Genomic DNA, 13,264 nt, shown 5'->3' on the forward strand with positions numbered 1-13,264 from the left:
ACCAAGTACTGGAGATCCACCCGATGAGATCACTGACGAGCACCTGGCAGCCACCCTGGACATCAGCATGATGCAGCAATTCCCATAGACTGGCATAGGAAGAAATTCCTATAAGAACTGGACTAAAAGACTATGGAGTCAGAGTCCAAGGTTCTGCTGCCAGCCCATCAGGAGCTTGAGATGCGCATCTGATCAGGACTTCGCTCCCCACTCCCATCACTTGTGTACAGAATACCTGGCCAGTATTCTGTCACAAGCAACTTCCAGGCTGGTAACTATAACAATACACAGAACTTGAATGAATGGATGAACGATTGAATGAATGTTTATATCTAAGGCTGTGTCTAGACTACATGTCTCTGTTAGGCAAAGGCAAATGAAGCCCCGATTTAAATGATCGCGGCTTCATTTAAATTTACATGGCTGCTGCTCTGTGCCGACAAACAGCTGATCAGCTGGGCTAGTCTAGACGTTCCCCTGCCAACATCAAAGCCCTTTGTTGGCAGCCCCGTTATTCCTCGTGGAGCCGGAGACAGGTGGGGGGGGTTGAGTTGGACACAGATGGGGGGGCGGAGCCAGGCACAGGTACCGACGGGGGGGGGGGCGGAGCCGGGCACAGGTACCGAGCGGGGGGGGGGGGGGGGGCGGAGCCGGGCACAGGTACCGAGCGGGGGGGGGGGGGGGGGGCGGAGCCGGGCACAGGTACCGAGCGGTGGGGGGGGGCGGAGCCGGGCACAGATCCCAGGCGGGGGGCGGAGCCGGGCACAGGTACCGAGCGGTGGGGGGGGGCGGAGCCGGGCACAGATCCCAGGCGGGGGGGCGGAGCCGGGCACAGGTACCGAGGGGGGGGCGGAGCCGGGCACAGGTACCGAGCGGTGGGGGGGGGCGGAGCCGGGCACAGATCCCAGGCGGGGGGGCGGAGCCGGGCACAGGTACCGAGCGGTGGGGGGGGGGCGGAGCCGGGCACAGATCCCAGGCGGGGGGGCGGAGCCGGGCACAGGTACCGAGCGGGGGGGGGGGCGGAGCCGGGCACAGGTACCGAGCGGGGGGGGGGGGGCGGAGCCGGGCACAGGTACCGAGCGGAGCCGGGCACAGATCCCAGGCGGGGGGGCGGAGCCGGGCACAGGTACCGAGCGGGGGGGGGGGCGGAGCCGGGCACAGATCCCAGGCGGGGGGGCGGAGCCGGGCACAGGTACCGAGCGGTGGGGGGGGGGGCGGAGCCGGGCACAGATCCCAGGCGGGGGGGCGGAGCCGGGCACAGGTACCGAGCGGTGGGGGGGGGGGGGCGGAGCCGGGCACAGATCCCAGGCGGGGGGGCCGTTGTCAGGAGCAGGGGGCGGAGCCGCCGCGCCAGGTCCCCGCCCCCGCCCCCAGGTGAGCGGCTCCGGCCGAGATGGCGCAGCGCGAGCGGGACCGGGACCTGCCGCCAGGCAGGGCGCGCGCGGAGAGACCCCCCCGGTGAGAGCGGCCCCCCCCCCCGCGGCCCCCCTCCAACCCCGCCCCCCGCGCCCGCTTTCACCCTTCTCTGTGTTGCAGCGCGGCGCCCCCCCGGGAGCAGGCGGAGCGCTCGGCGCTGCTGGAGTGCTACCGGTGCGGCTACCTGCGCACGGCCAGAGGTGAGACCGGGGGGGGACTGCCTGTGCCCGGCCGCGGGCCCAGCGCACCCAGGCTGCCGCAGGCGGCGGGACCGGCCGGAGCTTGTCGGTGTCTGGCCCTGGTGCCCCGGGACGCCTGGGCCAGGCCTGGCTGTAGCTGGTTTCTCCTTCCCCGGGCTGGCTGCTGTGGGGCAAAGGGCTTGGGAGTGGAGATGCCATCCCATTGCTCATGGGGGGTAGAGCAGCCCCCTTGAGCTGCTGGGCTGCTCTGCTCCATAGCGCACTGCGACCTACCACTGACCTGTGCGTGTGTACACACCCCCATTTGAACGCAGCACACTGACCTGTGCGTGTGTACAGTGCAGTGACCTGTGCGTGTGTACACACCCCCATTTGAATGCAGCACACTGACCTGTGCGTGTACACACCCCCATTTGAACGCAGCACACTGACCTGTGCGTGTACACACCCCCATTTGAACGCAGCACACTGACCTGTGCGTGTGTACAGTGCAGTGACCTGTGCGTGTGTACACACCCCCATTTGAATGCAGCACACTGACCTGTGCGTGTACACACCCCCATTTGAACGCAGCACACTGACCTGTGCGTGTACACACCCCCATTTGAACGCAGCACACTGACCTGTGCGTGTGTACAGTGCAGTGACCTGTGCGTGTGTACACACCCCCATTTGAATGCAGCACACTGACCTGTGCGTGTACACACCCCCATTTGAACGCAGCACACTGACCTGTGCGTGTGTACAGTGCAGTGACCTGTGCGTGTGTACACACACCCATTTGAATGCAGCACACTGACCTGTGCGTGTACACACCCCCATTTGAACGCAGCACACTGACCTGTGCGTGTGTACACACCCCCATTTGAACGCAGCACACTGACCTGTGCGTGTACACACCCCCATTTGAACGCAGCACACTGACCTGTGCGTGTGTACAGTGCAGTGACCTGTGCGTGTGTACACACCCCCATTTGAACGCAGCACACTGACCTGTGCGTGTACACACCCCCATTTGAACGCAGCACACTGACCTGTGCGTGTGTACACACCCCCATTTGAACGCAGCACACTGACCTGTGCGTGTGTACAGTGCAGTGACCTGTGCGTGTGTACACACCCCCATTTGAACGCAGCACACTGACCTGTGCGTGTGTACACACACCCATTTGAACGCAGCACACTGACCTGTGCGTGTGTACAGTGCAGTGACCTGTGCGTGTGTACACACCCCCATTTGAACGCAGCACACTGACCTGTGCGTGTGTACAGTGCAGTGACCTGTGCGTGTGTACACACCCCCATTTGAACGCAGCACACTGACCTGTGCGTGTGTACAGTGCAGTGACCTGTGCGTGTGTACACACCCCCATTTGAACGCAGCACACTGACCTGTGCGTGTGTACAGTGCAGTGACCTGTGCATGTGTACACACCCCCATTTGAACGCAGCACACTGACCTGTGCGTGTGTACACACACCCATTTGAACGCAGCACACTGACCTGTGCGTGTGTACAGTGCAGTGACCTGTGCGTGTGTACACACACCCATTTGAACGCAGCACACTGACCTGTGCGTGTGTACAGTGCAGTGACCTGTGCGTGTGTACACACACCCATTTGAACGCAGCACACTGACCTGTGCATGTGTACAGTGCAGTGACCTGTGCGTGTGTACATACACCCATTTGAACGCAGCACACTGACCTGTGCATGTGTACAGTGCAGTGACCTGTGCGTGTGTACACACCCCCATTTGAACGCAGCACACTGACCTGTGCGTGTGTACACACACCCATTTGAACGCAGCACACTGACCTGTGCGTGTGTACAGTGCAGTGACCTGTGCGTGTGTACACACACCCATTTGAACGCAGCACACTGACCTGTGCGTGTGTACGCACCCCCATTTGAACGCAGCACACTGACCTGTGTGTGTGTACAGTGCAGTGACCTGTGCGTGTGTACACACCCCCATTTGAACGCAGCACACTGACGTGTGTGTGTATACACACCCATTGGAACCCAGCACACTGTAATCTGTGTGTGTGTGTGTGTGTATGCACACCCATTGGAACCCAGATTGGAACCCACACTTTAGGTCCAGGGAAGTGTCATGTCTGCAGCAAGGACTGTAGCTAGGATGCTTCTTACCAGCTTGGGATCTTCCTCATTCTAATTGTCACAAGTCCTCTGAGACAGACGGGGCCTGGTCCTAGGAGAGCAGTTCCTTGCTGGTCGGGGCTGGGGCGTGTGAGCTGCAGGCAGACGAGGACAAGGTTGAGCCAGTGGCTGGTGAGCTCTCGCTCATGCCTATGGCTTAGCTGAGGAGAGGCCTCGGACCAGTTGCACGCAGCTCTCTGCTGCTGTGACTGGGCAATGAGGATCAACCTACAGGCTACAGCAGAGCAGCAGGAACAGGGGTGGCTGTTGAGGCGAGAGAGAAAGGGGACCATAAAAGGGCTTATTTCAGTGGAGGAAGGACCTTTGTCCTGGATCTGTTCAATAAAACTCCTCCAGGAACCTGTCTGGGCGGAAGGAAGTGGAGGATTTTGGTGCCTGTGTAGGGGTTGCTCAGAAAGAGTCAAGTTGCTGTCAAGTCTCCTCCCTCGGAGCCAAGGGGCCTCTGGCCAGCTTCACACAGCAACTTGCTTCCCGTATCTTCCATCACTGCCATGGAATCAGGGCAGTACCCCGCACTGCCTCATCGCCTGGGGACTCGGCTGTCTTCTCTGGATGGTTTGGAGAGTGTACGGCCAAGGTCCTTTACACTGCTTTAGCAGGCAGGTGGAGTGAAATTTCTGTGCACCCGTCGCTCCTAAGATGCTTGCTTCCACTTGAGAAGTGTGTAGACTGTCAGGCTTCGGGCACAAGGGCTGAGACATTTGGCACTGTTAATTTGCCGTACAATAGCATGGACACTGAAGGGGCTAGTTGGATCCAGCAGCATGTGCAGTTACCACTGGCTCTGAATTTTCAGGGAGCGAGAAGGCTTAGAGAATAGGGCTCGTTGGCTGGCCAGGAACACCCTACCCCAGGTTGGAATATAGGCTGTTCTCCACTGGCCGTGTCTCTGGTGGGTTCTTTCTTTGCACCCCCATGTGGCTGAGTGCTTGGCAGCCGACGGTCAGGGCAGGGTGTGTGTGTGTGTGTTACCGAGAAAAAGGTTTAACGTCCGTGACTTTACTGCTAGGACCAGGGTCCCGTCGCAGAAGGCAGCCAACAGGCTGACAGACACCCTGAGTTTATAGGAAGAGCCTATTACATCTCAGATTTTAGCTGCTAGGACACAGGATCCCTTCGCAGTGGGCAGTCTAGGGAAGACTGAGAGATGCCCCAACGGAACTGTTACCTGGGAGTGACACAATCCAAACGCCCAAGCTCTTCCTATACCTGTCCCTTATGACCGGCTGAAGTTCTTTTAAACTGTGCTTGGTTCTGTTACAGCAACTGAAGGAGTCAAGTTAAAGCTTAAACAGTTACAGGTTTATTAAGGAAGCTTGTAAATCATATGGTTACAATGGCTATTGCTCTATTTCTTAACTGCTAGCCAATATAGATCTTAAAAATGGTTACAAAGAAAATAAAGATAGAAAATAGAAATAATGGTACCAAGTGACAGCTTAATCTTTAAAGAGCTCTATTCTATGCATGCACTAAAACAAAAGGACACATACGAGTACAATTTTTACCCCCTTCTGCGTCGCTCGGTCCCAGCGTGTCAGGCCAGGATCAGTCCCTCAATTCCTCGGAAAGACGAAAATACGAGGTGGGCGTCCCCGTGGACCTCAGGAGGTCAAACACCTAACCCGACCAGCAGGTAGAGGGTAGATTGACACAAAGTGAGTGTGCTGCTGGACCCATCTTTATACCCATGGGGTCACGTATTTCTCTTTCTTATCTGTGATGCCAAATGGTACTGGTCTGTTCTTTGTGACGCCAGTTCTTACAAGGGAGTTGTGAACTTAATTTACACTTGTAAGAGAGAGGACTAAATTGGAAGTACTGGAGATTCTTTTCTCAGTGGGAGATTCCTCTCCCAGGGACGGCTGTGTGTGATCGTATCAACACGGGTGCCAGCTGAGGCAGTTCTTGCAGCCTTGAGCTCAGTTTATTGCCTTAATTGTTCTCTCCTCATATCTACGTTTTCAGCTTACTCAGGGTCAGAGAAGCTTGCATATCCTGATCTCGCATCAAAGCTTAATGGCTATGCTGATTTTTTTTTATTGCTCCTTCTCTGCCCTGTATACAGGCATTTCAGAGGACAAGCAAGATTGATGTGACGGGGGGGGGGAGTGGGGACCTGTCGGGCTACAGTGCAAAGCTGGGAGGCTGGCTGGGTCCATGGCATACAGGGGTAATGACCTTGCCTCCTGGGGCGTGAAGCAAGTTCTATTTTCAGAGTCTACCACCAGCTGCCTTTATTTCCTGCTGTGATGCTGTTGGCTTGTGTGCATAGTGAGTTGCTGATCCTGTCTGTCAAGAAAGATGTGTCACATACCTCAGCATGACAGAGTGCCCACAGGCCCCACCGGCTTATCAGAAGCTGTGGGTGCTAAGCACCTTAGGCACTTCAAATAGAAAAATCAAAGCAAATTACAGGCAGTCCCCGACTTACGTGGATCCGACTTACGTCGGATCCCTAGATATGAACGGGGTGAGGCAACTCCCGCACATGCGCAGCAGCATTCCCGGGGCTCGCTCACCTGGGTCCTAGGATCCTCCTGCTCCTCGGGCCGGCTCCCACTGGGGTCCCGCAGAGCTGCCGGGCAGAGGAAAAGTGCCTCCCCACGCCCGCTGCCCCCCCACCCCCCCTGCCAGCAACAGGCTGCCCCCTCCCCTGAGCAACAGGCTGCCGAACAGACAAAAGCAGCCTCTCTGCCCCTCCTCCCCTCTATACATGCCGGGCTCCCAGAACGCAGCAGCGTCCCCGGGGCTCGCTCACCTGGGTCCTAGAATCCACCTCCTCCTCCTCTTCGGCCGGCTCCAACTGGCCTCTGCCTGCAGCAGCTGGCCACAGGGACAGGGATCCCGCAGAGCTGCCGGGCAGAGGAAAAGTGCCTCCCCACGCCCGCTGCCCCCCCCCCCCGCGGCCTCGCATCCTGCACACCTCCCCCCTCCCCTCCTGCCAGCAACAGGCTGCCCCCTCCCCTGAGCAACAGGCTGCCGAACAGCAGACAAAAGCAGCCTCTCCGCCCCTCCTCCCCCTATACATGCTGGGCTCCCTGGGCAAACAAAGACTCCACCAAAACAAACAAAGTGCTGGCCTCATTGTGTTAGCAAAAAAAGGACCCTCCTCCTAGAACCCTGGGTGGTGTGTGGAAATAAAGCTATTAGCTCAAAGCATGGTGCAGAGCTGTTTGGTATTTGATGAGTTACTCCTTTAGTCCTGAGTTTGTCACAGGGACAGAAATAGATGTGAAATCTTCTGAACAGGGGAACAGACAGCAAAACAAACATTAGAGGGGAGTTAACCTTTCCCTATGCTATCCAAAACTAAAAAAAATGTTTGGCTAGAGTTTCCCCTACAATATGTACCAGTTCCGACTTACATACAAATTCAACTTAAGAACAAACCTACAGTCCCTATCTTGTACGTAACCCGGGGACTGCTTGTAGTCTCTTCCCTTTGAAGCAGACTGGGTGGAACTTGGCTTTTCCTTATCAGCCCCCCGCATTCAGAGGGGGATTCATCAAGCTGTTGATGTATTTGGATTTGTAACACTCACAAGCCCCTGGCCAGAGCTCCAGGTACTTTAACCACCGTTTAAGCACACTTGACACGCAGTAGGCCTGTGACCCCACTCTGCCAGTGCAGCACAGCTCCCCACTGCTGTGTGGCTGCCCTGTCATCACACTTTGAATCATGGGAAATGCCCAGATTAGGGCTGTCCACAAAGCCTTTGACAAGGTCCCTCACCGAAGGCTCTTGTGTAAATTACATTGCCATGGGATAAGAGGGAAGGTCCTTTCATGGACTGAGAACTGGTGAAAAGACAGGAAACAAAGGGTAGGAATAAATGGTAAATTTTCAGAGTGTAGAGGGGTAACTAGTGGTGTCCCCCAAGGGTCAGTCCTGGGACCAATCCTTTTCAACTTATTCATAAATGATCTGGAGAAAGGGGTAAGTAGTGAGGTGCGGATGATTCTAAACTGTTTAGGACAGTTAAGACCAAAGCAGACTGTGAAGAACTTCAAAAACATCTCACCAATCTGAGTGATTGGGCAACAAAATGGCAAATGAAATTTAATGTGGATAAGTGTAAAGTAATGCACGTTGGAAAAAATAACCCCAACTATACATACCATATGATGGGGACTAATTTAGCTACAACTAATCAGGAAAGAGATTTTGGAGTTATCGTGGACAGTTCTCTGAAAACATCCACGCAGTGTGCAGCGGCGGTCAAAAAAGCAAATAGGATGCTAGGAATTATTTAAAAAAGGGATAGAAAATAAGTTAAAGAATATCTTACTGCCCCTATATAAAACTGTAATGCGCCCAGATCTTGAATACTGTGTACAGATGTGGTCTTCTCACCTCAAAACGATATTTTGGCATTAGGAAAGGTTCAGAAAAGAGCAACTAAAATCATTTGGGGCTTGGAAAGGGTCCCATATGAGGAGAGGTTAAAGCAACTGGGACTTTTCAGTTTAGAAAAGAGGAGACTGAGGGGGGATATGATAGAGGTCTATAAAATCATGAGTGGTGTGGAGAGGATGAATAAGGAAAAGTTATTTACTTGTTCCCATAATATAAGAACTAGAGGACACCAAATGAAATTAATGGGTAGCAGGTTTAAAACTAATAAAAGAAAGTTCTTCTTCACACAGCGCATAGTCAACCTGTGGAACTCCCTGCCAGAGGAGGCTAGGACTATAACAGAGTTTTAAAAAGCTAGATAAATTCATGGAGGTTAGGTCCATAAAAGGCTATTAGCCAGGGGGTAAGGAATGGTGTCCCTGGCCTCTGTCAGAGGCTGGAGATGGATGGCAGGAGACAAATCGCTTGATCATTGTCTTTGGTCTACCCCCTCCGGGGCTCCTGGCACTGGCCACTGTCAGCAGACAGGACACTGGTCTGACCCAGTATGGCCATTCTTATGTTCTTAACTGGTGGGAAAAAGGGAGGGCTTGTGTGTTGTCCTGTGGTCCCTTTTCCCTTGGTGGGACTCAATTCCTTGCCAGACAAGCAAGCCCTCCCTCCTGCCTCTGCACTGCTGTGGGAGAAGCCAGTCCCTTTTAGTTTAGGGCAGGGGGGCTGGGTGTTGCTAACTGGCCTGTGAACTGTTCATCTTTACAGCTTGCTGCCAGCTGGTGGAAGTGCTGCTGACCCTGCTGATCCTGATCTGTGGCTCTGTGTCCTACAGCTCGACAGGCGGATACACCGGCATTCTCAGCCTGGGGGGCATTTACTACTACCAGTATGGAGGGGCATACAGTGGCTTTACTGGAGCAGAGGGGGAAAAAGCCCAGCAACTTGACACCCAGTTCTACCACTTAAAGCTTCCGACAGCCCGGGCAGCCATGGCTGTGGGAGGGGCCCTGATGGCCTTCTCTTGCCTTCTGGTTTTGGTTGGGGTGCTGCGGCTGCCATGGCATTTCCCAGTCTGGCTGCTGCTGGAGGGCAGCCTGGACATATTCATTGCACTCGGCTTTCTCCCTGCTCTGTACTTCTACTACCACCATCTGCAGGAGGCCTACACTTCGCCAGTGTGCACAGAGCGAGAGCGGCTCTACCAGAGCAAAGGCTACCAAGGCTTCAGCTGCAGCGTGCACGGGGCAGAGATAGCCGTTGGGCTCTTTGGCTGCGTTGCAGTTGTGGCCTTCTCAGTCAGTGCTGGCCTCGCCGTCCGGGGCTACAGAACAGTTCGGCAGCGGAGAGAGAAGCCAGTGCAAATGGATGAGTTTTAGGGGGCTTGTGCACCCCTCAGGTGTCCTACCAATTCCTCTTTCCGTGACTTCCAGCCAGGACCCCAGAAGGGCTGCACCATCGTCTGCCTTAGGCACTGCCCGCATCAGAAAGCAGGGCCATGGCCACAAGCCCCCTTCCTGCGGCCAAGCCACGCTGCTCTTAGCCAGCCCTCCCCTTTACGCCTTGTGGCTGAGCATAGCAGGCACCTCCCTAGTCCCATAACCCACAGCTGCGCCTGTCAGCAGTGCCTGGCTTACTGCTCGCGCTGAGCTCAGTATCGTGGGAGGAGGCGGAACCCGAGTCCCCTTGTGCACGCGAGATGGCCCAGCTCCCTCACTGGCCTCTGCCTCCTCTACAAGCAGCTGGCTAGAGCCCTTGTTCGTTAGCTCAGACAGCTTTTCACTTGAGCTTCCCTAAGCACAACGGGTCAGCCAGCAATTTCTCCTCTCCTCAGTGTCCATTCCCAGCTGCTTGTGACAGCAATGCAGGGAGCAGCTGCGAGGCAGAGTGCCCAGGCTCGGCCTGGAGCCTGCGTGGTCTCATGTGGTGGGGAGAGGTCACCTTAAACCATGGGTCTGACTTTCTGAAAACTTAACTGGTCACATAAGGAAATGATTCCACCTCCCAAGCAGGAGTGGAAGGGTGAGTGAGGGCCAGCAGCCGGCTGTAGTGTCAGCCTGAGCATTAGCTGAGTGCTGCATGCCTGTGCAGAGCTTTACACCAGGAACAAGAGCCAGCTGGGGGCTGGCCGACAAACTCCCTACTGCAGCAAAAGGCAAAGCTTGGCCTCAGACGAGGGGAGAGGGGTTTACCTGGGCAAGCCGCAAGGAAATGGCAGAGAGTTCTGGCAATGCAATGGATTGCAGGGGAAAGACCAGCCCATTAAATACAGTTTCTATGACTTGGCCTGCTGTAGTGGGGTATTCGCTCCCCTTCCCCACCAGCACTCAGCAAAACGGCCAAAGTAGCAGAGTTCCTGGGCTCCTTACGGCACTGAGCCATCAGGGATAATGGGGAGGCTTGCCAACTCTCTGGGAGTAGCTCAGCATCTCCAGGAATTAAAGATGAATAGTTAAATACAAGCAGCCTGTGGCACCTTGGAAACAAACAAACAGATCAGTCTCTACAGTGCCACAGGACGGCTTGTGGGTTTTCACAGAATCCTAGAACTGGAAAGCCCTCGAGAGGCCCTCGAGTCCAGTCTCTGCCCTCGCGGCAGGACCCAGCACTGTCGAGATCATCCCAAGTAGATGTTTATCTAACCAGCTCTTAAATATCTCCAGAGATGGAGATTCCACAACCCCCCTTAGGCAATTTATTCCCGTGTTTAACCAGCCTGTTAGGAAGTTTTTCTCAATGTCCAACCTAAACCTCCCTTGCTGCAGTTTAAGCCCATTGCTTCTTGTCCTATCCTCAGAGACCAAGAAGAACTATTTTAATTCCTCTTCACAACCTTTTATATACTTGAAAACTGCAATCATATTCCCTCTCAATTTTCTCTTTTCTAAACTAATGTGGTGCCCAGAACTGGACACAATTCTCCGACTGAGGCCTAATCAGTGCAGAGTAGAGCAGAAGAATGACTTCTTGTGTCTTGCTCACAACACACCTGTTAATGCATCCCAGAATCATGTTTGCTTTTTTAGCAACAGTGTCACAATGTTGACTCATTAAGCTTGTGGTCCACTATGATCGCCAGATCCCTTTCTGCTGGACTCCTCCCTAGACAGACACTTCCCATTCTGTATGTGTGAAACAGATTGTTCCTTCTTAAGTGGAGCACTTTGCATTTGTCCTTATTAAACTTCATCCTGTTTACTTCAGACCATTTCTCCAGTTTGTCCAGATCATGTTGACCCTATCCTCCAAAGCACTTGCAGCTGCTCCCAGCTTGGTATCATCTGCAAACTCAATAAGCGTCCTCTCTATGCCAATATCTAAATCATTGATGAAGATATGGAACAGAATCAGCCCCAAAACAGACCCCTGTGGAACCCCACTTGTTATGCCCTTCCAGCAGGATTGTGAACTGTTAATAACTACTCTGAGAATGGTTATCCAGCCAGTTATGCACCCACCTTATAGTAACTCCATCTAAGCTGTATTTCCTACTTTATTGATAAAAAGGTTATGAAATACTGTGTTAGATGTCTCACTAAAATCTAGCTATACCACGTCCACCACTTCCCCCTTATCCACAAGGCTTGACTTTTACAGTTACAGACTAACAGGGCTGCCCCAAGACTAATTTTCAAACTGTTGTGTGAAAAGCTCCAGGACTCCAACCATCCATGCTTGGCATCCCTACTGGCTGTCTCTGCCCCGGGGCATGCTGAGCCAACATGCTGGCAGTGCTGCATTTGAGCCTTGCTATGGGCAGTGCAGTGCTCAGCTGAAGGGCTGGCGGCCTAGTGGATAGATGGGGCAGGTCCTCTTCTGGGAACAGCTGGAGTCCAACAGCATTAGATGATGGAAAAAGGCTCCCTGCACACACAGTCCCCTTTCCCTTCTGCTCTGTGTGGAGAGCGGGGCAGCTGGCTTGGCAGGTGGCCACAGCCTTCAGGGGGAGGGAGGGTGAAGAGGAAGGCCCATGTCTGCTGTAAGGAGCTGCCTTTCCTCTGCAGCTCTCCAGCATGGAAGGCTGTTTGTGCTGTTTCTCTCCCTGTAATAGCGGCCCAAGGTAACGCACGGGAACAAGAAATGTCCGTGTCCGTGTTCTTGTCTGAGCAGAGCTCCAGGTGGGCAAGCATTTCCCTAAGTGCTGTGGACCATGCAGTCTCCTGCGGAAACAGGCACCCTCTGCCCTTTGCTTAATGCTGCATGGGAGGATCTTGGAGCTTTTTCCTTGTTTGTAACATGGACTCAGCCTCCAACAGGCTAAGAGCCCTGCAATGGCTGGGCCATCCACGGTAAAGACCTGGTTACTGTCTTGCTGAGCTAAACTCAGTCTTCCTAGCCCGTCCTCTGGTACATGGGAGAGTCCCCTAATTGGGACTGGGGCCCCCAGGATGTTGAGAGGACAGGCCAGGCCTGGCTGGCGTGATGGGAACCATGCCAAGGCCTTGGGTGTGTCACTGAGTTTCTCCTCTTCACTCCAGGGCTGCGGTTAATGCTGACTGGCTCTTGAGCATGGTCACTTCCTAGTTTGTACTAATTCCTGCTGATCCTTTGAAGGGTCCAGCAGCAGGCTCTGCCGTGCACGATCCTCAGCATGTCTCATCTGGAGTAGCCCAACTTCCTCATGTGGCTCATTGCTCACCAGGCTTTGTGGCTGGAAGGGCCACGCCAATGCAAGGTCTCTCACTAGGACACGGCTGCTTCTGAGAGCCACGTTCAAGCTCCTGCCATGTTTGGCTGCACACAGCCCTATGAACAATGACCGACATCTGCAAAGGGAGAGAGGCGGCGTAGATGAACGGGGCTGACCTGGATGGATTGTGAGCTGCGGGGAGCCTCCTGCTCATGTTACAGAATTAGCCTGGGTCTCACCCTACAAGGGGCTCACCAAAGGAACTGCGCTCAGGGTTGTCCAGTACTCAGCGGGGCAGCTAGCGAGCAGCTGAGCATTCCCGGCACTAGAGTATGGGATGGCTCCCCTCGTGAGGCAGAGCTAAGGTAACAAGCTGCTTTAGCCACCACCAAGGGCACCTGCAGGCCACATTTCTTGGCAGAAAGTTGTGGATGAGAATGTGCTTGGGGTTGATGTCATCACAGGCTGCCAAAGACCATAGCT

The 13,264-nt window shown here is 54.5% G+C and overlaps 1 protein-coding gene across 2 annotated transcripts; it reads left to right on the top strand.

Annotated features, from left to right (window-relative positions):
• Positions 1–378: 378 nt before the first annotated feature.
• On the top strand, positions 379–11,352 carry MARVELD3 (MARVEL domain containing 3). Of its 2 annotated transcripts, none has more exons than XM_075918208.1 (3): positions 379–536; positions 1,537–1,616; positions 8,920–11,352. In XM_075918208.1, exons 1-3 carry the CDS (start codon positions 394–396, stop codon positions 9,528–9,530), a joined length of 834 nt encoding a protein of 277 aa, XP_075774323.1. In that variant the 5' UTR covers positions 379–393; the 3' UTR covers positions 9,531–11,352. The 2 variants fall into 2 exon arrangements, with proteins under 2 accessions (XP_075774323.1, XP_075774324.1); XM_075918209.1 differs by lacking the exon at positions 379–536 and adding an exon at positions 1,292–1,458.
• Positions 11,353–13,264: the final 1,912 nt, after the last annotated feature.

Source organism: Pelodiscus sinensis, unplaced genomic scaffold (assembly GCF_049634645.1).
Source record: "Pelodiscus sinensis isolate JC-2024 unplaced genomic scaffold, ASM4963464v1 ctg64, whole genome shotgun sequence".
NCBI classification, from domain to species: Eukaryota; Metazoa; Chordata; order Testudines; family Trionychidae; genus Pelodiscus; species Pelodiscus sinensis.

Excerpts from the sequence above, each read along its gene's own strand:
- MARVELD3 (XM_075918208.1), top strand. The coding sequence starts at position 394 with ATGATCGCGGCTTCATTTAAATTTACATGGCTGCTGCTCTGTGCCGAC. Across the intron at positions 537-1,536 it reads CCTCGTGGAGCCGGAGACAG|CGCGGCGCCCCCCCGGGAGC; the intron begins GTGGGGGGGGTT and ends TCTGTGTTGCAG. Across the intron at positions 1,617-8,919 it reads CTACCTGCGCACGGCCAGAG|CTTGCTGCCAGCTGGTGGAA; the intron begins GTGAGACCGGGG and ends TCATCTTTACAG.